The sequence below is a fragment of the Acipenser ruthenus genome, chromosome 1 (assembly GCF_902713425.1).
Source record: "Acipenser ruthenus chromosome 1, fAciRut3.2 maternal haplotype, whole genome shotgun sequence".
Classification (NCBI taxonomy): Eukaryota; Metazoa; Chordata; class Actinopteri; order Acipenseriformes; family Acipenseridae; genus Acipenser; species Acipenser ruthenus.
Window position 1 is genome coordinate 18,612,460 of NC_081189.1, and position 27,986 is coordinate 18,640,445.

Sequence of the window (27,986 nt, forward strand, 5' to 3'; positions counted from 1 at the left end):
TTAAATGGGATGACTGATTACATTTTAATGATACACATAGAATACTTGTCAATGTATTGGTTTAAAATGTCGTTACCAAGGTAGACCGTGGTCAGAGAACATTCAGATAATTTAGTGAAAGAGGGAATACATTTCAGGCATAATTATACTAGGACAGTTCTATGGCATAGTGCAATACAACAGTGTCATCTGTAAACACAATTTACAAATTATATAATTATATATATATATATTGCATTTAATGCTTTAAAAATAAGCAAGACTTACATGTATTCAATAAAAATGAAAATAGACAATCAAACTTTATAATGCAGGTTTGTACACATGTGGGAATCTTAATGAAGAAATACTACAACATGTACTTTGCCATGTTTTTAAGGGATCACAATCATTTTAAGAATCAGTATGCATTATTGAGTTCAGAGCAATGCCTGTTTGTTGTAAATTCATGGTGATGATTTTCACATGTGCATATGATGAGTTTTATTTAAGAATATCAGGACAATTCAATTTGCAATTTGTTTCAAGGAGCAAGAGCTTTTCTAGGAATCAGCCTGCATGATCATCTCCAGACAAGTGCCTGCTTATGTATATTAATGGGGATACACTTCAAACATATTAAAACCAGACCAAACTGAAAGAACTGCAAACACAAAAAATGGTAGGACTCGTCACAACATCAACAACAACAATGCCATTGCTTAACAGAAATGAAACACTTCATAAAAATCTACCAGGAGATGACAAGAGAAAAAGATATTTCCAATACCACTTCATCTATAAATAAATAAATGATTGCTTATTTTAAATATTGCATGTTGTTGGCGTTTCTTTCTTAGAAAAAAAAAATGCAATGCACAACTGTGTAATGTCCTAGTTGTTTAAGAGGGGAAAAAAAATTAGAACAAAAAACTAAGAAAGAACAGGCAGCATTTTGTGATAAAAGCCTTAAAGACTAAATAATAAAGTGATTAATCAACGGACACATATACAAACACATACAGGCTTCTCTTGTACAGTCTTCTTATTCAAACTTCCACGTTTTATACAGACTTCTTCTCGCACACCATGTCGATCATTAAAAGCAGGCCATTTTTTTTTTTACAATACTGTTTACATTTAGTTGCCCTTTGTTGAACACTAAAAAAAACTAAAAAAAAATTAAAAAAAGCACCAAGGCCATTGCACTCTGCTCTTAGGATTTGATGATTACACATTAAAAACACACAAAAAAAAAGCTTTAAAATGTTGATGTTTAAGACCTTTAGCATATGCCAGTGGTGACACAGTAAGACTATACATGCTATCATAGCTGGTCCTATCTGTTCTTGCTTGTCATGGTACAGAAGCAGTTTTACGGAATGATCCGGTATCCTGTAAAGACTACACCCCCAGCTTGTTGGCCTGTGTAAGGACTACTTTGAGGACAGGCATGAAAGCAGACGTCTCGCTGAAGTTGCTGTTACCGACTATGTGGGTGTGCATGTTCAACCCCTCCATGTAATTCCGTGCTTCAATACTCCTGGCGATGTTATGTAAACCATTGACAATTGTTGGGGAGAGCTGTTTAAAAAAACAAACAAAACAAAAAAGGGAAAATTTAGATTTTAAATAAATACATTTAATTAAAAAAAACATAAAACATACAAGAAACACTTTAAAATGAGTTATATTTGAAACAGCAATGCACTCCAACATTGCTTCAGTATGGTAAATCATTACCATCACTAGCCTGAACAGGGTCCAGTCTCAAAGCAGTCATATTAACAGGAGTCTACCATACTTTATAAAATTACTCTTCTACAATAAGACACTATATTGATTCCCTTCAGGCAATGGGCAAATTCAAGAGCATGAAGACATTTTCTGTAGTTTTGAGGTTATAGTTCCAGGAAATTCAGCTCCAATAAAAGCCTCCAAATGACCATGTTTGTCTTCCCAGCAGAATACTTTTTAAATATTCAGGTTGCTGTCGGCTAAGCGCAGAGTTAGGACTGAATCATCTGCCTGGCTCGAATCGGTTTTCTTCACTAATACAAACATGACTAACAGGGCACTTACCGTTTGGTCACGCAGTTTATCATACAAGGATTCCAGGCGTTTGTTTGCGTCATCCAACTTTCTCCTGGTTTGCTGCACAAAATGCAAAGTTAATACATGTGAATTGTTGAATGAATTTAAATCTTTACTGAATAACAGCCCCTATTTTAGACTTTGCTGTAATATAAGGTGTGACTTATTTCATATAGCAAAGTAAAACAATTATGCCATAATCCCCCTCATGTTTCTTTTTAAATTGCATATCACTTTCATATTCCATGCTCCTGTTCATTGTACTGGAAGACCAAGAACTCAAAAGAACCACCAACAACCCAAAACGCAGTAGATGACAGAATTAGTGCACATACCGGATCTGTAGCAGCATTCATACACTTCTGAATTAACCCTTCAAACGCTGTCTTGAGGACCAGGTGCTCATCAGGAATGGGCTTTTTGGTGATTTTTTCAGCCGGTATGGATTGAAATGGCTAGAAAAATGTTAAGTTCAGAAATTTCAAAATCATGGCTGTACAGACAAGCAAAAACATGTTCTGTAAATGACCATTTCCAGCTCCACGGTACTATTAATTATGCTTTATAAAAAGTTTACCTCATTTACAGTCTTCGATATAATAGTGAAACAGAAACAAATATTCTGCTAAAATTACCAGCCCTCCTTTATTTACCTCTTGAAACGGTTTACAAACTGTGACTAAAGCCTGAAACATAGTCGTGTGTTAAAAACTTATGACACTACACCTGTATTTGTACTTCAAACACATCAGACCGTAGGTGTACCAGCATAGTTGGTGCATGTGCGGTGAAAGAGAGGGCAGCATCCTTACCTGCGAGACGTCTCCTATAGGTGCACCGGGCGGCCCTTCAGCACTGAGCTTCGGTGCAGAGGGCTGTAGAGCAGACTGCGGCAGCGGCTGTTGGATCCCGGGGAAGGAGGGCTGCAGCCCTGGCTGTCCTGCAGGGTGCTGGTGGGGCTGGAAGGTGGGAGGGGGAGAGGACTGCTGTGCCTGGGGATCCCCTAAGGGGTTCATTATCGGGGCTGTGATTGGAGCTGGAGGAGTGTAGTGGTCTGGAAGCTGCACGATGGATTACAAAAAGAACAGAATAAACCATCTTAAGTTCACCAACATGTAGGGACATATTTAGAGCTAGCTAGTCAAAAGTGAAGGCAGCCATTTGTTCACGTTCCCAAAGTTGCTTGTTTTGCTACAATGTCTTGAATGTGTGTAGCATACACTCAGTTTTTCACTAATTGTATAGACAAAGTGAAGGAGATGCGATACCTTTTATTGGACTAACTAAAGAAAGATTAATCACAAGCTTTCAAGACCACGATGATCTCTTGTGACAGAAATTACATTAGTGCAGTACAACAAAAATGCACTAATTCGAACCTTTCGACCAGGAGACAAAGTTACTTCCCTCCTCAGAATCGAAATTATGTGCTAAATGGCAGGGGCCACATGAAGTAATTCAGGCTGCAGGAAAGGTGAATTATGAAATTAGACAGCCCGATCGCCGTACTGAATGTAGAATTTATTGTGTAAATTTATTAAAGCCCTGGCAGGCAAGGGAGGTCTTATTTATTAGCCCCAGGCAACGTAGAGGATGATTTAGGCCCCTGACCACAGACTCCTCGATGTGTACAAACTTCTAGATAGACTGGGAAAGGCGAAGTTTATCTCGACTCTGGACCTGACAAAGGGATAATGGCAGATGCCCTTAACCCGCAGTTCTAGAGAGAAAACTGCATTTTCAATACCAGGAGGGCTGTTTCACTTCAGAACCATGCCGTTTCGGCTACATGGTGCGCCCGCTGCCTTTCAGAGACTGATGGACCAGGTTTTACACCCACATCATGAATATGCAGCAGCGTACATTCATGTGGTGATTTACAGCTCCACCTGGCAAGAGCATTTGGCAGTCGTTACAGCCGTCCTTCAGTCTCTAAGGGTAGCCCGGCTAACAGCTAACTTGAGAAAACGTGCGTTTGCCAAGACAGAAACTCAATATTTGGGATTTTTAATGGGAAATGGAAGGGTAAGACCTGTGGTCACCAAAATCCAGGCTTTGGTCAACGCAGTGATCCCCAAAACCAAGACTCAGGTGATGTCACTACTTGAATTAGCCAGTTATTACCTTTATCCCAGAGTATGCCACAGTGTTTAACCCTTTAGTTGACCTCACCAAAAGTGGTCCAAAAGTGGTCAGCTGAGTGTCAGGGGGCATTTGATACTATTAAGCATAAACTCTGCCAGGCCCCCACCCTTATCACACCTGATTTCACCAATAGATTCATCCTCAACACCGATGCGTCGGACGTGAATTTGGTTGCTGTCTTGTCCCAAAAGGTAGACGGAGTAGAACACCCGATACTGTACCTCAGTAAAAAGATGCTACCTCAGGAGCGCAACTACTCCGTAGTCTAAATGGAGTGTTTGGCCATTAAATGGGCTACTCACTCTTTACGACATTACCTGCTGGGACACTCATTTGATCTCGTCACTGACCACATCCCACTCAAGTGTTTAAGCACAATGAAGGACAGCAATGCCCGGATAACTCAGTGGTATCAGGCATTGCAGCCCTTCATGTACCACATGGTACATCGTACAGGGAAAGAACACCAAAATGTGGATTATTTTTCCCGGGAGGGGGGAGTAATGGGAACGATAGATTCAGCCGAGTGTTCCTTCAGCTCCACTCTGAGCGGTGGGATATGTGACAGAAATACAATGATTCTTGGTTGTAAATCTCCCTCCCAACCTGCGAGGGCGCTAAGCAGCGAGAACAGAGTTCTCTGGACGGGCTGGTCTGACAGTTCTTTCCCTGGGTTCAAGGGAAGTCGGCCAGCCTGGAAGGGGGAGAGACTCCGTTGCAGTAACGCATTGACCCGGAAGGCAAACGACGTGGCAGCCGCAGATTGGAGAGGCGGTTGCACTCGTTTACCAAGGGGTCATGTGTGATGGCATAAAAGGGGACGGAGAATCATAATCTGTTCCTTTGTTTTGGTGACTGTATTGAGACTGGAAGGACCCGTGTCATCGTATCGTGAGTGTTTTGTTTGTCTGACTGTTGCTTGTTACACGGGTAAACACGTTCCAGAGCTGTCTCCAGAGGCCAGCACCCCCCCAGAACAACACTGCACTAAAATCACAATGTAGTGTATATTCACCACGAGCACTACTGCACACTACTGTCTGTGTGAGTCTATTCTTGTGTGTTATTATTTGGGACTGCCCCATGCATTATTTATACAGAGCAGTACCAAGCATTGGATACTTCCTGTATTTCATTATAATTTCTGTTGGTCAGTTTCGACCGTTGGATTATAAATAAAAACCATCATATCACCAGAACTGTGTTTGTCATTGTCTGAAGCCCTGCATCACCTCTACACCTGCGCACTATAAACCATTTTGCCACATCTCTTCAGGTGCTCTCTCTTCTACTTTCACCTGAAGAGGAGAATTTTGAGGCCTTGATAGCTTGCGATTAATTATTATTTAGTTAGTTCAATAAAAGGTATCATTTCTCCTTCTCTTTGCCTACCATCTCTGGACTGATACAGCTACCATTTCATCTATGTTACTAATTGTATATAATTTCTAGATCCATCAGTCCCTTAGGATGGCCATACATCTTTTAGTCTAAAGTTAAAATTGTGACCAGAAAATGGGTTTCTGCCGGGGTGGGGGGGGTGCGGGAGACACGAAACTGGTACAAGTCACAATTGCAGTAACCCACTTTTTGTAGTAAAATGTATTCATCTTCCAAGATACCTGTTAAGGAGGAATGTGTGTGTCTTATTGTTGTATAACTCTACAGTAAAACTGAGCTGGCTGTTTACCTTCTTCTTCTTTGGTACTCTGCTCAGACTGGGAGGATCGTTCCATCCATTTTGTGGTCCTGTGGGGCCAGAGGGAGAAAAAAAAAAAAAGTTATTTCAGGAAATGCAGCACGATCACAGACATGACTGCAGAACAAAACTAATGATCAAAAGCAGCCATAAAAAAAACAATGCAATTATGATTTGAGCAAATTAAAAAAGGCAGCATGTGGAAACGACTCCCAATCACTGCCGGAATTAAACTGAAGACTCGGGAGCTAACCAACCCTTTTTCAAGCGGCTGTCCGTTTGTTGCAGTGCCTCCTCGTCCAAATTGTACAAATATACATGAAATAGGATTCTGACAGTCTGCGGAGTGATGTCAGTTTTTGGCTGGTGGATTATGTAGGTCAGCCATTAGGCTGTGGATTATTTTCCCTGATCTATTGCTTGTGTGAATCCTATTTCTGCCACTTGTCTGGGTTTTGTGACTCTAAAACCCGCGATGCGTGGCACACAAGCGATCAGCAGTATGTAGCAAATTGCAGCATTTTGGGATAATCAAGAAAGTTTTTATATCCTTCAAAATGTAATTAAATAAGCATCCAAAATATTTGATTTGAAACCACATAATAAAGTAAAATTTGAATTCAAATCAGTACTTAATTTCAAAATGGTAAATCAGTACTAATTAAGAATTAATGTGCACTGATCTGGTACTGCAATTAGATGATTTATATAAATATTAAAATCAAAGTTAAATTTCAGGAGGTGATTTTTTTTATATGAGTTCTAATTCACCTTCTAGGAAGCAGGTTATGTCTGGGGTGTTTATTCCTCCTGCAGATGAAACCAACATTATTTCATAGACTCTAAAGCATGATTAATGGGCACGGCCTCGTACAAAACCAAGCTATCAACTTCCAAACTGGGGAGTTTTTATGATCCAGTGGACAAACTAACAAACATCTGGATCACTGACATATTGTACTTAGCAGCTAATATTTGATTCTGTCTGTAGCTTGCAGGGTTATAGCTAAAATGAGCACACTAAACAAAATAAATGAATCCACAAGAAACCTTTGCACTTATGTCATTTATAAGAGTAACTTATTTAATTGACCTAACAGGGATCAGCTTGATTTAATACGTGTATGTTTTCTATACATTTAAATACCTGCAAGAATATGAATTTAAATATCACACACACATACACACACACCCCAGTAGTATTCCTTCGAATTTAAGACGCACTTTGTAAACCAATTTTTTCTTCTTAAAAAAATGGCGTGTATTAAAAATCACCAGCAAAAGACGTTACTACCCGAGTACACAAACAGGAACGTGACTGACTGCCTAAGAAAAGACAAACAAAAATATGACATTACTAAACAACTGACGGCAACTGGAAGAATGCGCCGTGCACCTCTGCCCCGCTCGTGTGAGTGGATTATTAAAGAGACATGGTGCACTCCTTCAAAAATGTTACGTATCGAACCGCTCAACAGAACAGAAGATGACACTGTCTGGGAGATGTCAAGTAATAAAGAGGCCTCCTCCAATTCAGAGGAAGATGACTTGAGCAGTCCTTTGTATAAATGGCTCTTCTACGCACAATTGATCTTGCATCTTTGTAAACGCATCTTTATTTGATGGTTTTATTTTTTCCTCAGATTGAGGCTGGGAAATTTGGGAAGCGTCTTAAATTCAAGGGTTATCAAAGGAATATGGTACGTATGTGTATATGATCATTTTTGGGGCCCACTTCTGAAGGTTAAAAAGAACAAAAACAAGGGTGAAATATAAGCTCTTCAGGCTGTTACCAGACACAATGCTCGGCCTTGGAGAGAGACCAAGGACAGCGAAGACTTATTTTCAAACAACATGCAGCAGGCAAGCCTTAAAAGCATCATGTGGTGGCAATGCATGCAACTGATGCAGCACTAAACCAAGCTAATTGAGTTTACTTAATGGCAGTAATAACCGAATTAAAAAAAAAAAAAAAAATCTCAGCGTTTGGGATTTTCTAAATAAATGAATGAATGAACGAATGAATGAATGAATGAATGAACATTTGAAAAAAGAAACCTGAATGTTAACATGCTCCGACCTGTTCTCTGCGAAGCAGGCAGCTCGATTTGGGCGGCAGGCAGGGTACCTGTTGGTCCTGTAGGCGGTGGTGGGTAAGAAGAGGCTGGAGCTCCAGGCCCGCCATGCTGGAAGGAGGCTCCAGAAGCAGGAGGAGGGAAAGAGGAAGCAGGGGAGACGGGTCCTGGAGCCGAGGCTGGAGGCTGTCCCGTGTACATAGAGTGAGAGGATGCAGAGTGCAGGTAGTGAGAAGGGTAAGAAGCAGAGGGTGAAGGAGGAGGAGGAGATGCAGTGGGTTGCTGAGGTTGATAGATTGATGGCCCCCCCATGCCTTGAGGGTACTGCTGTGTCTGAGGGTAAGCTGGACAAAAAGAACAGATAGTGTTAGTTACATATCCTTGTTAGAGCCAGACTTAAAGTCTGTTTATCATAGGGAGGTGTGAGGAAAAGGTTTAATTAGATGAGGAAATCAATTATATATATATATATATATATATATATATATATATATATATATATATATATATATATATATATATATATATATATATATATATATGAACATGTTAAAGCTTTAATGATACAGTACTGTATGTCTTTTTCTGACTTTACCTGTTCATGCATACCTATTCTTTGTTGTGAACTAATCAACCACCACACACACACACACACACACACACAGGATTAAAGCATTGACAATTTTGTTCAAACAAAACATGTATTTCAAAATCATCCCTCACTGCTTAATCCAAAGCCATTTACTAATGCAATAGACCTGTCTTTTCAGAACACTCCTCCTCCCCCCCTCATCCCTGCTGTGTACAGCACTTACTCTGCAGGTACTGCTGTCGTGCGCTGGGCTGCCCGTACATATAACCAGGGGCTGCGCTGACAGCTACAGGGTTAGCAGGTCCCTGCATAATGAAACCTGGAGGTGGGGGTTCAACCTAGGCAAAAATAAAGAAAATAAACTTGACCTCAGATTAGGCTGTATAACCAGTAAGCGTTTCAGACTTTGTAAGCAACAATTAATATTAAAGTGGTATAAACACCCATTCTTGTTAGAGCCACATGCCTTACATAATTTTGACCAAATGTCATATCATGGCCACAAAAGCAATGACAAGAGAGGTCCTGAAAGATTTAACATAAACAATAAAAAACAGGATCAGAGGAGTTTCTCAAAGCAGGGTCTTAAGTATTGTAGAATGAATCAAACCAGCTTTACGTTTTTTAAGTCTTACATTTTAGCTGAAATCTTTAAAAAAGAAAAGATTTTAAAACAAAAATAATGTCACACTAACCTGCGTGCGGTCATACATCAAACAAACAGGAACCTGCGTGCGGTCATACATCAAACTAACAGTAACCTGCGTGCGGTCATACATCAAACTAACAGTAACCTGCGTGCGGTCATACATCAAACTAACAGTAACCTGCGTGCGGTCATACATCAAACAAACAGGAACCTGCGTGCGGTCATACATCAAACTAACAGTAACCTGCGTGCGGTCATACATCAAACTAACAGTAACCTGCGTGCGGTCATACATCCAACTAACAGGAACCTGCGTGCGGTCATACATCAAACTAACAGGAACCTGCGTGCGGTCATACATCAAACTAACACGAACCTGCGTGCGGTCATACATCAAACTAACAGGAACCTGCGTGCGGTCATACATCAAACTAACACGAACCTGCGTGCGGTCATACATCAAACTAACATGAAGCTGTGTGCGGTCATACATCAAACTAATAGAAAAGGAAGTTAATCAGCTTAGCACTGCTCAGGGGTGGAAAAAAAGCTGCATTTTTCCTTATGAGCAGCAGATCTTAAATCTTAAGGCAAAGGATATTTCTTAATACATCTCAACACAAAGCACAGCATAACACGTTGATTAGTGTATGTTTTCAATCCATTAGTGCTAGACTACTCCTGCTCCACCTTACAATCCTGACAGACAAAAGGCACAAAACTAATGTCACTTCTAAACCCATATCAAATAAACCTGTCTTCATGCGCAAATTATTCAGATTAGAGCAAACAGGTATATATTTTTCAAAACGTTTACTTTGATCTTTAATTAACTCCTAAACACACCAGATATTTCTACAAAAGCTGAACCAAACACCTGAAAGTTAGAATTCAACATCTGTTAAGCACTCTCAACTTATTTGATTCATAAAGCTGAGAATGTCAAAACTGTTTGTTTTCCTTTAAAAAAATATAGGAGCTTATGAAAGACTGGAGTAAATGCTTTGAAAAGACTCCTCTAAAAGTCATTCCTGGCTCATATTATATGCACCATGTGAACTACTTGTGTACCAACCTTAGTACATAAAGATGATGAAAAGGTTAGTCACACCGAGCCATTCTAGACCAAAGTTTACCCAAGGTACGCATTTACATGGTGGAAGCACAAATCACCTGGCAGCTCAGTGGTATTAAGCTTACACTATCCAATTACATTGTGTAGGCTCATCTGGTTATGCTGGAAATAGACACCCCCATCCTAATTTCTTATGACAAGTGTCTGTACTTGATGTGAAAACGATATTCTGAAACGGTGCTAGTCTGTGGAAGTACTGTACTTTATATTCTATGGAGTATGTACTTTTATGTCTTACCTGGTTAAATAAAGGTTTGAATTGAATTGAATATATCCCTGTATATATTTCAAAGATATATGAATTGATGTGGGGTAGGTTTCTTTTTGTTATGGATTTTTATTAGGCTACTGAATCATTTAGGTATTATGTAGTGAAGGGTTATAAAAAGAGCACCTGCTGCTTTCAAACCTGTCCAGGGAAATTATATGAAAAATATATATTCCAAAATTACAGCCTCCGAGATGTGTTGGGATAGAAAAGGGGAATACGAAGTAAAATAATCCAGGTTGGATAAAGTCTTGTAAAATGTGGAAAACAAGCTTTCCAGAACAGGAATTTATTCAAGATGTTACTTCACAGTGCTACCTACGTTCCATAGATTTAAAACCGCCCATTTTCTGAAAACAGCGTCCTCAAAACCACAACAGACTTTGCAAATACATTTGGGAAATGTATCACTTAGTTACAACTGACGGAACACTCTCTCTTTACAGAGAGCACATTTTCCGCTTGGTTAGTGATACGCGAATGATTGCTAAAGCATTTGAAACTACGGCACAGGATGATGCATTAAAGTAAATTAAAATGATCTCCCGTCGTGTGACTCGCCGATCTACAGCTCTACTCCTCATTGTATTATTTGTGCCAGGCACCAATAATTTGCTTTATTATGTTGCTAAGCCTCCATGACAGCTTGCCTAGAAGCCAAGTGCATTGAATAGGTATACACACATAATGAATGCTTGTAACTAAGAGAACAGGTGCCCTAACCATGCTGAAGCAGATATCTGCTACTACTGCCACACCCCTGAAGTGACACGGTATTGAAACATAATCTATAATAAATACATTCAAATGAGTGTCGATGGAAATCCAAAAAGCAGCCTCGTGTCTCAGGAACGGGATACGAGTTTGTGTTTGGAGTGCGTGTGCCGAATGGAAAGTGGTTGATTGTACAGAAGTGGTCTGTTGCTAATTGTATGCGCTGTAGGAGAGCTGAGGAATGGAGCTGTATACCTGAGTGTCTGAGGCAGAGGCTGCAGGTGGAATACTTGGAAGGGCAGTGGGAGTTTGGTTACTCCAAGAAGTGACAGTAGAGGCAGGTCTTACCTGAATTAAACAAAGACAAACACCAATGATGGGGGAGGGGGCAACAAAAATCCCAGAGAAAGAACCAACAGAGAGAAGAAAAAGGGTCATGGTAAAAAAAAAAAAAAAAAAACACACACACACGCACTGCACAAGTCAATGTAAATTCTGACACTCCCAGAACATCGAACTGTACATGCTTGAAATACTGCCCAGTCTTGACTGACCGTGTACTGAAAAGTTCACTATTGTACTGGGTTATCATTTAGGGATTTCTGTACTATTCTCTTACTAATGAGGCTACCTATACTGTTCACAATACAAATCTGATACGTCATTATCTGATCAAGAACGTATACTGCATCACAAGAATGTGACCCTTCCAGGGTTTTTGCTCGCCCGTGGTGTTGCGTTGATTGATCCTCTCCAATAGAATCCAGAAAAAACAAGCCAATGTACAGACAATATGACTGCCCAGGCTGTATTTTGAGCATTTACAGAATTTCATTAAAAAAAGATGCTTATAGGAGGTTTAAAAACAACTCTTACAGTGTATCACATCCCTTGGGCTTAACTAAACCTTAAGAAATACCAGTCATTTAACTGCAATAAAGAGTCTAGTCTCACAGTGCAACTAACAATAGGGACAGCAGCTGCAGCCTTACCTGTGGGTAGTACTGTTGTGTCTGGGCTTGTGGCTGGTGCTGTGGCATCTGCCCGGGAGGGTGGGCCTGCTTGGCGGAAGCCCTTCCTTTGGTTGCCTGTTGTCTCTCATAAGGAACCTGTGTTCCTGGAGCTTGTTCAGCCTGTGCTCTATAAAGTCTGTCACGCAAATGCACAATGTTTGTCTGGTTTAAAAAAAAAAAAAAAGGTTTTATTTTTTTATTTTTGTAACAGGTCTTTAAAAGTAGCTGGCTATCCAGAAAAGAAAACTGGGAAGAGGATAGGTAACACATTGTTGGGGCACAACTGCAACAGCATACAGTGAATATTTTACAAGTACTTTCACTGGAGTGCCATACCTGATCAGTGTTGCTTGGCAGGTAGGCCATGGCAGTGCTCAGACTGCCTTGAGCTGCCAGCAGACTGGCATAGTGACTCATCTTCTCAGCCAGGAGAGCTCCTACAGCATTGCTGCTCACTCCCTGGGTCATTTCAACTGCCTTACGCAAGATCACTACCTTCTCAACCAAGTCCTGTGGAAAAAAACAACATTACACTGCCAATGATCAACATTTCTTAAAGGCATCATTAGTAAAATAAAAAAAAATAAAACATTATTTAAAATGAAATCGCTGAATGTGGATGTAACAGTATGGAAGGTCCAATCATAAATAACTAGAAATGGGATTTTTTGTGAACAAAAGCAAAGCATTCTTTGGGATGTCGACACGGAAAGGCACATTTGATCGAATTGATTTTTAAAAGATGAAGCAAAATAGATGTGTGAAAAAGATCTGTATCATTCATATGTCCAGAGCAGTCCTATTAGGTCACAGGTTAATGAGGTCACCAGCACACTTACCATAGAGGGTTTTAAAAAAAAAAAACACAACACCACACTCACAAATATGAAGTCACTACCTCAAACGGTTCCTGAGATAAAAGGCCCCCCAGTGTGGAGGCACTTCAGGATTATCAATGTGTTGCAACATAGCAAACCCTAGTGGAGAAAACAGGGCCTTGATATTCAGAAAGCTGAGCACTTAGTCTGAAAAGGACCAAAACGAATACTGTTGCGAGTCTACCTTCCACCGAGCAGCAGGGAGTGCCTAGAGGACTGGAAGACAGCACCATGGTCACTCATACTCCTTCTCCACTGGTGCATCTGACCCGTGAGGGCTCGGTACGGTATGGGTATGGGTGCTACCCCACTGGCTATTTGTCGAGCCAAGCGAGAACCAAACCGTGAAACTCCGGCCTCACAAGACATCTGAATCCGGCTGTGAGCCGAGCCGAGCCAGGGGAAGGGTTAAGGATTTTTGTCATTACGTTTCATCAGTCAGTACACTCCAGAAAGAAAAACAACAAACATGGCGGGCAGCGAGTGTGATGAGAGAAAAGTTCAGCAAGAGAGCTTCTAGCTCCATTAGAGAGAGATCACCAGGGAGCTGGTTTGTGAAGAGAAGTGCTGTGTTAAAGAAAGGTATTGTGTAAAGTTACACTTGTGTGTGAAGTGTTTGTGAAAGTTTCTGTGACTGGTAAAACGGCTTAGCCGTCCAGTCTGATAGTTAGGGATTGTTTAAAGTGCAGTTAGGCTCTACGTGTCAGCTAGGCTTTTGTTTAGTTTATTTTTGCTTTGTGAAAATAAAAAAGTCCACGAAGGTGCTTCGCTGTGCAGTTCTTGTGTCTGGGTCTATGTTTTAAAGGGCAAACGAGCCGAGTACGGAGAGGCTACATTACAGTTGATATAATAATTTGTGGGTTATAAAGAAATTCCTAAATATTTTTACAAAATATAGTGATACTAGATACAGCTATATCGTTGGTCGTTGAACATCATTTGTTTGTGCATCTTTTGGGAAACTGATTTAATTAATAACAACGGTCTTTTGTTGCATGTGATGTCAGTAGCACGGCTCGGCTCTGCAATGGAAAAACAACCCAGGCTCTCCTTAACCACACCGTGAGGGCTCGGTACGGCCCTGGTGCGGCTCTGTTGTCCAGTGGAAAAGAGGCAACACACACAAGCTATACACACCAGTGTGCTAAACTAGCTAACACCATGACTACCAAATCACATGGTCAGTTGAGGAACTGGTTTGTTTTTAAGGGATGTGACCATTTCCCTTAAATTAAATCCCAACTGCATGAAAAAGGTCTTAATATACTACACAAAATCAACAAAAATAAAATGCACTTAAAATGTGTTATTATTGCACATTGTTCCTCTATATAATATCACAGCTGAAAGGAGACATTTCATTGTCTGTAGCTATACTATCAAAGCATTCTCTAAGAAATGAAAATGTTGTTTTGAGACCTACCTGCAAGGACAGTGGCGAGTTCCCGTCTTGTGCTTTGGTCCAGCATGCTACCAGCTTCTCCACATTACCAGCACAGATGTAGCACAGGCAGGCCTGGGCCTGGAGGCTGAGGTCTCCATCTCTTTCCAGTCGGGTACCAAGATCACCTGAGGCGAGCATAGTGTGTGCAGTGTGTTTAGATTTGAGTTACTATTGTAATGAAAAAGCAAGGTGGAAAAAAACAAAAGTAGTACAGTAGGAAACTAGCCTGTATGGGGGGTCGTGCACACGATCTAAAGAAGGTAAATCAAATAACTTACGTGACAATTAGAACACAGAAGAAAGGAAGGTCTTTTTCTAGCGAGAAAAACCCAAGATTTAATCCTGGTTAAATCTCTTGGTATGGATGGAAAGGCACAGTGCTGAATAGCCAGCCCCACTTTGCTTTTTTTAACGTGCCTCAATTGAGTGAGCCAACACATAACTCTACTGTGTTTTATTCTCCACAAAACCAATAATAAAAGCAAGTCAGGCCGAAAGAAAATCATCAAGCAACCATGAGACACAATGCCAGATTAATATGAAGTCCGATTCTACCTGACTGCCACGGGGTACAGGATATTGAGAGCAATTCTACCATTTTGATTTGTAAGCAGCTGCAGTGGCAGATCTAGAGTTAGTATTAAAACTATTAAAATGAATGTAGAAATATAAAATTGGAGAGGATTCTGTAAAAATAGAAGTGGTAGTAAAAGTAATTGAATCAGTCATCGATGTGAAACATTTGGCACATGCATATATATATATATATATATATATATATATATATATATATATATATATATATATATATATATATATATATATATGTGTGTGTGTGTGTCAAAAAGATAAAGATGCAGAAAGTAGCTTTGAAACAAGAGGCTGTGCTCACCGCAAAGGGCTGCAAATTCATCAGGGCGAGCGTACGTCAGCACAGCAGCCAGCGCCTCTCTCCAGTTCTGCAGGTCACATGACTGAACAATCTCCTTCCAGTCCTTAGTGACCACTGCAGTAATCAGCTGAAACGGTGAAAAAAAAAAGAAAAAAACCCACACAGACTTGTTATCGTCTCGTTCTCTTGATTTAAATACCAGAGTCACAGCATTCTCAGGAATTAAGAACCATAGATTAAAATGCAAGACTAGGTTTAATGTCAACACTTAAGCATTTACAGTAAATCAATTTGGGGTTATTTTATCTTGAAGTAGTGAGTCAGTTGGGGCTGCATATAAAATCATAGTATGTTGGAAAATGTAAAAATTAAACACAAAAAACTCCAAAACACTGCACATCCTTGGGGTACACAATCCTCCTCACGCATGCACTCACACAAGCCTTTTCTACTGCTCACACAAATGCACAGAACCTGTAGATCTGTGGACTGCAGGATAGATTGTGGTAATTGCTGGCAAGCAGAAAGACAGTGACATTTACAAACATGCACTCCTTTCTAACTAGGTGTGCCACCTTGCAGCAAGTAGTGCTTGGACACATTTTCTAAGGAGAGATGTTTAAATGTTTGTTTCTAGGAATGCTTCTTGGATTGATTTGGAAATTTGTATACGCCTGCACCGCGGTGGGGGAGGAAACACGGACAACTGCACATTGTTATAACAGAGCACCCACTCCCGGGCTAAACACATCTAGGAGCATTATAAAAATAAATCGCCCATCAAACCCTGAATTGAAGAACATCAGTGCTTCACAGCAGAGTTGCCGTATCTGGGAGCATTTTTATAAGAAACACTTTTACCCTGGTGATCTTGCTCTGCGTTTTGGCGAAGTATTTTTCCTGAGTCTTTGTCAGGAGCTCCTGCCCTCCTGCGATGGCCAGGATGATGGCGTCTGCCATGCGGTTGTCATGGAGACAGAGATCCACAGCACCCTCAAAGTCACCAGTGAGCAAGGCCTGGGTAATGAGCCCATCAACATCTGTAAGCAAAACAGTCAAACAGTTAAGCAAACAAGAACAGCACGATGTAGGACTGTTGAAGTCATCATGGGGTAGAACAACAAAATAGCATCTTTAGACTTTACCCATAGGACTAATACCCATCACTTCTGTTACCTCTATTAGGGCCCTTTAAAAAAACACAGTGTCTTCAATTCAACAATCATGCCATGCAGGTAAATACAAAATAAGAGCCAGCAGTATGTAAAAAAAAATATATATTAAGTGTGACATTGCATGGCACCTTTTTTTTTTTTTTTTTTTAAGCCTACAGTGAAAAACTTTTGACTTCATAATTTTAAATATGTTTTCTTCCACTTATTTGTTGATCTTCCGGGAACCAGCCAATTGAGTTTTTAATATAGTGTTCTACTCCAAGAAAGATTTGTAGTGCAAGGCACTGTAAATGGAATCTTCACTGCCATATGATCGCTAAGCAGTTTTGGTGGAAAGAGTAAGCGCTTGCCTCCACTGACAGAGATGTTCAAGGTCTCCTTTGCTTCAGAAGCTTGTTCTTGAAGATCAGCATCAACAGGGTGCTCTGTCTGGATTAGACAAGTGTGTACAGGTTACTGAGAAGCAGGGACGAAGAATAGTGATCAACCAAATATGTCTTGCTTGAGTCTGCTGGGAGAAATCTGTGTTGAATAAGCATATGTTCATGGGGTAGACCACTTCCCACCTGTAAAACAACTGTTCCCTTATATACTGCATAAGTTAAAATGCAGACGTCCCAAGAACACTCAAGCACAGCAAGGAATACATGTAATTGATGAGATACAGTAACTCAAGAGCTGAATATACTGTATGTGGTTTTCAAGAACAATACAGAAGAACAGTGCCTTATGTTCCGGGCACAGACAATACTGAAAAAGCATACGTTTGCACTACATGAATACTGAATAAAACCCACCCTGCTACACAACATGCCTACAACAGATTAAAATAAAGCTACCAAGTGGTGTATCTGATCTATACTATACAGATGGGGAAGATGGAAAACAATTCGAAAGCATGCACATTTAATAGGTTTGCGTAATGGCAGTATTGTCTAAAGCGCGTGATTATTTACAGTTTTGGCAGTCACACTGCCCAGCCAATATATCTCAACTATCACACAAGCAAATCAGTCTACAGACAGCAATGACTAAATTACTCTTAATTCCTGGGATGCAATATTTCTTTGATTTAGAGAACTAGATTTTAGGTGAAAGGATTTTTACTCCCTGGTCTCGTACACGATCTAATCTTTAATTTGGAACATTTCCAGATATACCATTACCTTTACATAACCGGCACCATGATAAACAACGGCACTAGCATGTAGATTATTCTACTTTTCAGTTGACAGACTTCATCATTAAAAAGAAACAGAAAGACAAAACAGCCAAAGAGTTTGGAAGAGCCCCTAGACAAGGCAAGAAAGGAAGCCTGTTTCAATACCTCTCCCTGGGTCTGCTCTTCTGCAACAGGGCTCCCTTCAACACTGTCCATTGCCTGCTCAGCTTCACAAACAGACTGAATACAGAAGTAACCCCAAGACAGCAACAGGGAGAGAGTTGAAACAAATCAGTAAAGATTCTTGATTCAAAGGAGTTCAAATCATTTTTAAAAAACAGCATGCACGAGCAATATGAATTACTTCAGAAAGTACACTCACACCAAACAAATAATACAGGGTACTTACTGGATAATCCAGAAACAAGCAGGCATTTTTAGATTTCCTTATGATTTTGTTTTTTAGCTACATTGGTTTACAGATGTACATAAAAAGAATGCAGATTGATGGGTTCTGCAAGTTTACCATAACCTTGACGCCCCATTTAGGCCCCTTTAGTTTAAAGTGAGTTTAGTCCAATGAAATCCACGTTTTGAAAACCAAATTTCAATTCAAATCTCTTTTTTATTTTACCTATAAATGTATCAAAAAAAAAAAGGTTTTCATGGATTAATACAGACAAAGATAAGACTGCTCTTTGTAAAGTGACTATTCGCCACCACAGTTTAAACAGCCAGGTTATAGATGGTTTATTTCATCAACACCACAGCACAGGCCATGCTTAGTTATTAATCTTTTCCTACCTCCTCAGCTTTCCCATCTACAATTGCGTCTTTCTCTAACGCAGCAGCAATCTGAAAAGGGTAGAAAAAAAAAAAAATAATAATGTAGACAAAAAGCATTTTGTAAACATGCATTAAACCATAAACAGAGCATTACTTTACCTTCTTAACAAGTTCTTCCTTTTTATACCCCAAAAGCTCCAAGTATTTGTTGCGAGGATCAACCTCGAAGTTGATCTTTATAAAAAATAATAAAAAAAGATTAAAATGCAAGAAAGAGAGAAAGAAAGATATGATTTTACTTCCTCAGAATATATCATGGCAGACATACACCCATTCCCTGTGAACGGCCTTCATTAGAACTGCAGCCCCCGTAGGACTGAAACAGCACAGATCGTCTTTAACACTACACTGCTTAACAATACTGCAGACCACACATCTTTCAAGTTTGTTCATTTAGTTTTCTCTGTGTATGGATAAAGCTCTGAATATATAATAATTCTGAATATGCAAACTTCATAGAGCAGGATGGGGAGCCCTAGCCAGCCCAACTTTTCTTATTCTTAAAGAGCTGTTGATTGAGTGGTTGATCTTATAACTGGAAATGAACATATAACTGGAAATGAACTATCTTGAGCTTCCAGATTAATGCAGTTTATTTACAGTACAAATAAGGCCCAGGACTTATATTTACATATAAACAATTCACCTTTAAGAAAGACCAGATGTTCCTCTCAAATTCAGTCTGTGCAGCTTCTACTTTAGACTGACAGAAATTGAAAAAATTCCCAGCCTGCACAGCAGTCTGAAGCTGATTAGAGCGCTCCAAGAAGTCTGTTTCCGTGACAACCTGGCTCACATAAACGTGATGAGGAACTAGCTGCTGCTGCTGCTGCTGCTGTTGAGGCTGGACAATTACATTTTCAAATGTTACCAGCTTGCCTCCAAACTGTGGAATAAAAGAAAAAAAGAATACGGAGAAAGTTACATTATATTTAACAACAATACAAACATTGCTATCTGAACGGAACGGAAAAACTGCATAATTAAAATCACAGCAACCTTCAAGCCTCTTGCCAAATAAAACCCATTAATTTCTTGAGCAGATACAGCCAGAACCCATGAGCCTGCCACTTCAAAAACATAACCCTGAGTGTGGGGATGTTTTTAATAGTAAGAAAATGCAAACAAAAAAAACAAAACTGTGTGGTTTATTTTGTAGTTGAATTAATTCAATTTAAAATTCAAAAGCCATAACACAGTTATGTAATACAGTATGACTGTGTTTCGTTTCTTTTCATAACTGCAGTGGGTCGTGCAGTATTTTGCTGCTCTGACTTGTTTGGACGAGGGTGAGAAGGGAAAAATGCCAATGCTATGGGCAGGCACTGAGAATAAACCAGACATCACTACTCATTAGCGGTTAAGACAGTTGATGTTGTTCACTGGCTTTTGTCTTGAGAAGACTGATGTACTGTTTGTGATGAGTCACAAGAAGAGGGGAAGGCTTGGTATAACTTGAACATACAGCGAACGACGCTCCAACGGGTCTGCGTATCCACTTGGGGGGTTTCTTCAGAGGCATCACTGTGCTTTGCTGGACTGCGGGCTGACGGAGCTGCAGGGGAGGAAGGGTCTGGCCAGTACCAAAGGGATCCAGATTCCCAAAGGAGGAGGTGAGCTTTGGAAAGGAAAAAGCAGAACCTAATCATTAGCAGCCAAAAAACAACACAAAACACACCAACAAAGCAATAACGGTTACAATGCAATGAGCCATGCCAGGGTGTGTGCTGCTGCCAAATAATGCACTTCTCAGGAGGTGAGTGTTATTTTACAACATTGCTTAAATGTAAATACCGGTAGACTCTGGAGAAATACCTGATCTGCTTGCTTCTGCCTCTGGCCATCACAGCTGCCTCCCATGATAGAGTAGACGCTGACGTGTCCATCAAAAGCTGCTGCAGAGAGGACAGCTGGGTTTCTGGGACACCACTGGATATCGAAGCACCACTGTGTGCTGGTGGGCAGCTCGTACAGCACCTGTCAGTATTAATAGAATTCATTATATAAATAAAAAACAAAACACATTGCAGACGTCAGAAAGGAACATGTTAAAATGAGGCACCAGAAGGTATAGGACATATATGATTTGGTATATTTACTGCTTGCTTACGTATTTTAATAAACTATTCCTCACTCATATTTTGCAACAGTATGTACAAGTTTCACATACATACATTAAGAAGGTGGCTGATATATACCCCATAAGTAAATAACAGACTACACGGGCAATTTGTCCACAGTGGAAAATAACACCCCCGAAAGTCTGAAGGTGCTCACCTCTCCAGAGTTGGGATTCCAGCAGAGAATCCTGTTGTCCTTCCCACAGCTCAGGAGCAACTCAGGGTCTGCCAAGCTCCAGGCAATGGCCAGTACTCCCCTGTGTAACACACAAGTTAAAACATTGTGGGTTTGAGTCTTACAGGCAATGCATGTGCAGCAACTACTGCAAGTTAAATGATAAGAAATGGAATATATCTGATACAGTACATCAGTGGTTATGCTCACACATTTTGTTCTAGGCTACAATTCTACAACTAACTGGAATTGCCTTTAGCAGACTGAGTGATAACAAAGGTGTCAAGCTGGGGCGACTTAAAGGGAATAATACATTTTATGGTAGTCATGATCCAAGATCAAAAGACATTAAGATTATCTTAACAGAAATGTATAACTTGCATCCCATTGTTGAAGAATGCTTTTCATACATCTGTTTATAATATGGTATCTATTATCCCTACACTGGAGACACCTGGTGGCAAAGAAAGGATTCAGCTGTTTTACATGCTGCTGTGCGGCAAAATCAGATACTGAAGGTAACATATCTATAATCTAATTCTGGTTATAGTGCAAAGTCATGTTCAGGATATAGTTATACAGTATATTGTACTGTACTGTACTGCACACTTGAGGTAATGTGTGTTTTGCAGTTGAAATGAGACAAAGAGAAAATTGATACTTTATATAGATTCACATTTTATGCAATCATTATGGTGCGTAATGCAATCACACAGTACCAAAAAACTACATCAACTGAGGAGCTCTGCTGATCCTATACCTTGTGTGGTTTTCCAGGACTTTTAGGGGTGATGAGGCAAACCTCAGGTCCCACATTTGAATAACGGGCATCCTGTCATCTTCTGATGCAAGCACTAGCTGGGTGGCCACCTCAGGGTTCCAAGCCAATCCTGAACAATGCATCTGTACAGCACAACACAGGCACTTAATACGGAGTTACTAACACCACTGTTCAAACTTCACATAAATAAACTGCCTAATACATCAATCACCATGACCTGCATCCATTATAGAAATATCAAAAATAAAAAACACTAAGTTCCCTTTGTAGTCACTCATTCTGATACTCTCAATGAAACGCGTTTCTAGATATATGTTAATGAGAAATTCAGACAAACAGACAGGGCACCTCCATTACTGATAAGCTGAAAAATAAAAAATAAATCTAAGTGCGAGATACATACAGACAGACAGACAGACAACCACCACACTTCGAGGTGTTCATCGCAACTGAATAAGCAGTTCTCAGATAGATAGAGAAATGTAAGTGTGACAGACACACAGTCTTGATGCACTCAACAACTTCACCTAAAGAAAGGTCCTTAGCAAGTTTCACAACTCAGCTGAAGTAGCTCTCTAGATAACTGCAAAGTGTGACACAGCCCACCTCCACTACACCCCCCTGCGGGGGACATGAATTCCCGGCAGGGATAACAGGGCCTGAGATTGCATCCTGACAAGCAATAGATACGCTTCAGTAACACAAAAGTAATCAGAAATGAGCATCTCCTACCCTATTGCTGTGGTCGCTGACTTTGATGATGGGTTCGTTTTTCCGCAGGTCCCACACTGACGCACGTCCACTGGGGCTGGCTGAAGCCAAGATATGCTGGACTTGCCTGTTCCAAGCAACACTACTGATGTCTTCAAGAGGCTGAAGAAAAGAAGAAAAAACAAAAACAAAAACGCAGACACATTTTTAAACAAACCTTTCCAATTCAACAGCAAGTCACACTTGAGAGTCATTTACCTTGTTGATAATTATCGTGACCCATTTGCACACAGCAGTGCACTGTCTGCCTGCTCCCCTATCAGGTCTGCACACCCAAAATAAGTAACATTATTTTACTGTTTCTACCTGAGATTTTGGTCCAGGCGTCATCGGAGAATCAAAATTGTTCAGGTCCCAAATGTAGATTTCAGACTCGTTACCTCCCGAGACAACAAGGTTTGCCTGAGAAACAAATTGACAGTTTGTTAGTACAGGAATTATGCAAAAGAAGCTTGCACAACATAGCAGACAAAGAACACTTTAATGGCATTTGAAATTCAATCCACCCTCTCATTTGTTTCACGCAATATAAAAAATAGTTATTGAATGCCATGTTTTAAAGGTAAGTTGCTATCATGTTACTGAGACTGGGAGACATTTGTTCACACAACAAAACTGCCAATAGTAACATATTGTCAACTTACTCAAGAGATCAGAGATCAAAGGGTCCAATCAAACCAAAGATTGAAAAATTTATATTGCAACAATACTTTGGTGGATACAAATAATCATAGAGGATTTTTACTAGAGATATTTTTAGAAACAGTTCACAGCAAAGCTTTATTATTTTTATTACACTGACACCTCATCATGCATTTTTCCATGTCATTTCAAGGGTAAGGAGAACAGGTTTCTCCAAAACGGCAGGGTATTGATTTATCTTGCGAGATAAACACTTGCTGAGTTATTTTGACTTACCTGGAATGAATTAACATCCAGAGCTCTAACTGGTCCAGTGTGCTTATCATTCTGAGCGATGACCACATCGCTGTCTCCAGCTATGATTTTCGCTGCGTCGTACAGAATAACGTTTCCGTTTTCACCCCCAGCAATGAGGACTCCACAGGGATGTTCTTCTGAACTCATCCCATGTGGTCCCCAAACCAGTTTATGATACCTGGGAGAGGAGAACAAAAACAAAAGTTCCTAATTATCCTCCTCTGTCCTTTTTTTTCAGTATACCGAACATTTCTCATTTGAAAATGCCCACGCTACCATCAGCCAGAGAGCCCTCAGGTATACACGTGAAAGCAAATAACAAGTTTCACGGCCAGATTTTGTTTTTTAGTAAACCTGGACTCAGGACTGAGGAGGTTAGAACAATACTTTAGTCCCTGAAAGTTGTGCAGCTTTGCTACACTGACTTAATTTCACATTGATAAGCTGCATGTCTCGATTTAAAAAAAAAACCAAAAAAAAACCACACACACAACACTATTTAACCTCTCATCATGTCTAAAGGAGCTGTTATTCCCAGATCGAAATCTCCATTGACAGAGATAAAAAGCTGATACAGCTCAGTCTTAATGCCGATTGGTTTAGAACGCCAGTTCTCAATTTGTTTAATGCTACTGGAAGCATCCTTTTCTCCAGAATGAAGGAGGTTCCTGTGCCCGCTAGGGAATGCAATAACTTCCCATGTGTCTGCATTAGCCTGTAATCTTTTTGGGTGGTATCCAGTATAAAGCTTTTATATTTTAAAAAGCATAATGTATTTCAAGGTAAGGAAAAAAAAATGTTTTAGATACATTTCAGTGGGGTCGTGGGAAGGGGGGGGGGGGTAATTCAGGACATAGAAAATGACAGCTAAACAAAGCAAAGCAACACCCTCCTTTAATCACACGACTTTGTATTAAAATAACAACCACACCAAGATTATAAACACTATTAGCAGAATACAGTAGGTGTTTACAGAAACATTCCGGGTGTCATTATGAACCCCAGTCTGGCTCTCTCTCAATCCAACATAACATTGGAGCAATCGGTACGGAATTCACAATTCACTGAAAACAATAATCGACATATACTAGAGACTGCCCCACAAAACGCAATGCACAATTAAGACTGGCACAGACTGCCTCTACCTGTGTGAAGAGGAGAACGTGCCACATGATTTCATATCCAGCGTAGTGTCTGCGAGATCCAGCTCAAAAATCTCAAGCGCAGCATTTGTGCTGAAAGTTGCGTCAAGTTGCTGAGCCGAAGTACCTACAAAAAAACAATGAAAAGCTATTAGGGAGTATTTTGTTTACATTTGACGATTTTTGTACTTCTCCAAAATCATGTGATTCTTCATTCATTTTACATTTGTATGTTACTTTTGCATGTTCAGTATGTTCTTATCTATTTATTTCTATAAGCAAATCCATGAATAAACAGGAACGGTTGTCTCTTACCAGCGGCCAGATAGATAGGATGCTGCTGAGCAGGGCTCCAGGCCTGCATTGCAGTGCGGTCAACCTCTTTTAGCTTCATCCTGAGGGAGAAACAGCCCCATGAGTCAACTAAGCATGTACTGTATAAATACATCAATCCGTTTTAGTGCAGGTAGTATCTGGTAATCATTTTTAAACCAACTCAAAATGAACCATCGACGTTCTGCAAAGGCTGTTTATGGGTGTGCTCTGGAGTCCTAGACATGAGATTTTGGAGCACATTCACATAGCATTCACTATCGCGCTAAAGTTTAGAAGCGTATGGGAAAACCTGAAATAAGCACCAACCACATGACCCCTGCAATCATTACCAGGTCAGCTCTGCAGAGTGGCGCAGTGGAAGAACTTCAGGTACTAGAGCATCACGGGTCAATGGATCAACTAGGAGGAGCGGCAAGTTCTCACACTGAAAAGTGCTGCTGAATTTTACTGACCTGATTAACTTTACCCTCGTCTTCTATGTGCCACCACAGGCAAGAGAAAAACAAAGAGAAGACAAGTTCAGACCTGATGCCCGACAGGTGGTGATCTTCATAACGGGACTGCAGGTTACCAAAGGCGGACCGAACGTCCCGACAGACCGCAAATTACCACAAACTTAGTACGATGCAGCTGTGTTCTTATTCCTCTTTATACTGCAACATTTGAATTGTCCGTCAAGAAACCAAATGAGACTTGGAAGCCTCAAGCTGACAAGCAGAATCAAAAGAAGCCCTTTCACAGGAATAAATGAAAATCTTGAGTTTTCATTTCAATGGGCCACATGGCTGAAGACCTTAAACAATGTTGTGCTTCCTGAAGCCTACAATGAATGGGCATGTATTTAGGTAAGCAATTCTGTGCCTTAAGGGCTTACAATTTGCAAGACAAGACAGGCTCGACAAGAGAGGCCCAGGTGCTTCAAGGGCTGCAATAGGCAAGCAAAGTGCCCATACAGTATGGTCGGCAGTCTCAAAGTATCTATTTGCACATGGGTTTGGGCTCTGCTTTGGGCACATTCCTGCTATTCATTTCCAGTACTAAAATTCAACAATTTTCTTTGATCCTCAAAATATAATACCACTAAATATAAATGATACGTAATGTTGTTTTTAAACCCTTGAAACACGTTTTTAAATGATACTCGTGTTATTCTTCACATTGAAAGAAAATATCAGCAAAGGGACATTTTTACAAGCATTAGATACTTTCTAGCCACGTAGTCTGTGAGTTAGAGTACACAGCTCTTTACTTGCATTAACAAGACATCTATCCTGGAAGCCTTTACTCCCTCACATGTGGTTATGTATCATCTATTACAAATGGACACCTCCCCAGAATTAGCTAGTAGGCAATAAACTCCTTAAGTTCCAAAATCTCTTAGTAACAACCGTCTTGTACTTCCATGGATAACAAGGCTGCCAAGATCTTAACGCTTAAAAAATAACTATGATCCATTGAAGCTTTGTATGCAGTTATCCGCTAACCCTCTAAAGACTAGATCAGCCTGCAGCCGTGGCTAATTCATGCCGAGTTACCAATTGGCATCAAAAACACTTTATGTCCTAATACTCTGCAAAGAAAAAAAAACGTAGGCTAGGCAACACAATCAAATAAAAACGGGTTGCCATATTGTGATATTGCAATGCAGCCTACAGAAGAGCACTACAAGAACTGTACAGTAAGTATCCAAAAGTGATAATCAGATTGAAAGGGTTAAAAAACAGCCTTGCCATATAGCTACAACCTGTATTCAGATAATTTGCAGAAACATAACTTGGTCTAAACTGAAGTAGAAAGTAAACATTTTCCTGAAAGTAAACACGTTTGTTTTGTATTTGTTTGAGTGCTCCAACATCTGGCAGCTCGCTTTGGTGCTACATCACGACGCCACCAAATACCTGCCACATATGATATATTTGACTAGAACTTAGAAGGGCAAAGGTTATATTCCTCTCTTTAGTGTCTTTGGGAAAGACACAGAAAAGAAACATAGGTTTCATGGCCAGGCACCCCTTTTAAAAGTACTGTACTTTGCATGTCTACAGTTTACCGCTGGCACTGTTGTACTGTTAACAAATCAAACTGTTTTCAACACCATCACACAATGAATGGGCTCAATCAAGCAGTTTTCGGATGTGAAACTTTTTCACATCGGATATGAATGAAAAGAAACGTATGCTATATTCTGGAATTTTAAGCAAACGTAATTGTGCTTCGCGTGCAAAATAAACAAGAAAGGAAGCCACTTTTGATTTAGAGAATAAACTAGTACTGATATATAACGCTAAAATTATGAAACCTTTGCTAATTATTTGACCGGCTTTGCAAGTTAGGCCTAGTGATTATGAAGCCACAGAATTCTTTATAACCAAACTGAATTGTGGTTTGCTACACAGCTTATATATTGTCACCAAAAAACAACAACGATGTCAATCACAGACGTTGGTAACATTCCCTTACCTTAGACGGTACTGTATTGGCCCCGCAAGAATAAATACAACACGACGAATCACAGATGGAAAGTGTGTGCTGCACGGAAATACCCGGGTTTGTGTACTGTTTTCCGCAGGCTCTCTCCTTGCTTTGCTTACGGTTTGTGGTGTCAGCTCTCGCTTGCAAACAAGAAGGAAGGAAAGCAGGCAGGCAAGCAAGCAGGCAACTAACGGCGGCTGTACAGGGTCCACGTCTCTCATCAACGTGGCAATGCAGTCCACACCCCTAGCCCTGAACACTTCCGGGGGTACAGTAGAGAGAAGACAAGAAGGAAAAAAGAAACTAGTGGTACCCATATTGAAAGCCTCATTTACTGTGTATCCCTGAGTAACATATAATAAATGTTGATCTCACGAATTCGGTCTTCGATTACTGAGTAGTTAAACTGACTTCTTGTGAGATTAAGACATCCCCAGAATAACATATCCACCAGATTTATGAAAAAACTTTTGTAACTGCCAGTAAGTAC

General features: G+C 40.2%; 1 protein-coding gene across 9 annotated transcripts; it reads right to left on the reverse strand.

Annotated features, from left to right (window-relative positions):
• On the reverse strand, positions 1–27,986 carry LOC117409215 (protein transport protein Sec31A). 9 transcript variants are annotated; one of them, XM_059014087.1, is made up of 29 exons: positions 27,485–27,984; positions 25,004–25,083; positions 24,692–24,815; positions 23,526–23,724; positions 22,914–23,009; positions 22,569–22,709; positions 21,816–21,958; positions 21,038–21,137; positions 20,576–20,737; positions 20,226–20,378; positions 19,407–19,646; positions 18,860–18,934; positions 18,719–18,769; positions 18,080–18,154; positions 17,103–17,181; positions 16,439–16,617; positions 15,578–15,704; positions 14,665–14,810; positions 12,700–12,873; positions 12,343–12,525; positions 11,606–11,698; positions 8,808–8,922; positions 7,998–8,336; positions 6,689–6,727; positions 5,909–5,967; positions 2,886–3,134; positions 2,409–2,528; positions 2,062–2,133; positions 1–1,563 (listed from the first exon to the last, which is right to left on the reverse strand). In XM_059014087.1, the coding sequence occupies exons 1-29, from the start codon at positions 27,811–27,813 to the stop codon at positions 1,384–1,386; spliced, it is 4,122 nt and encodes a 1,373-aa protein (XP_058870070.1). In that variant the 5' UTR covers positions 27,814–27,984; the 3' UTR covers positions 1–1,383. The 9 variants fall into 9 exon arrangements, with proteins under 9 accessions (XP_058870070.1, XP_058870173.1, XP_058870232.1 ...); XM_059014190.1 differs by having other exon boundaries at positions 8,046–8,336; positions 27,485–27,983; XM_059014249.1 differs by lacking the exon at positions 18,080–18,154.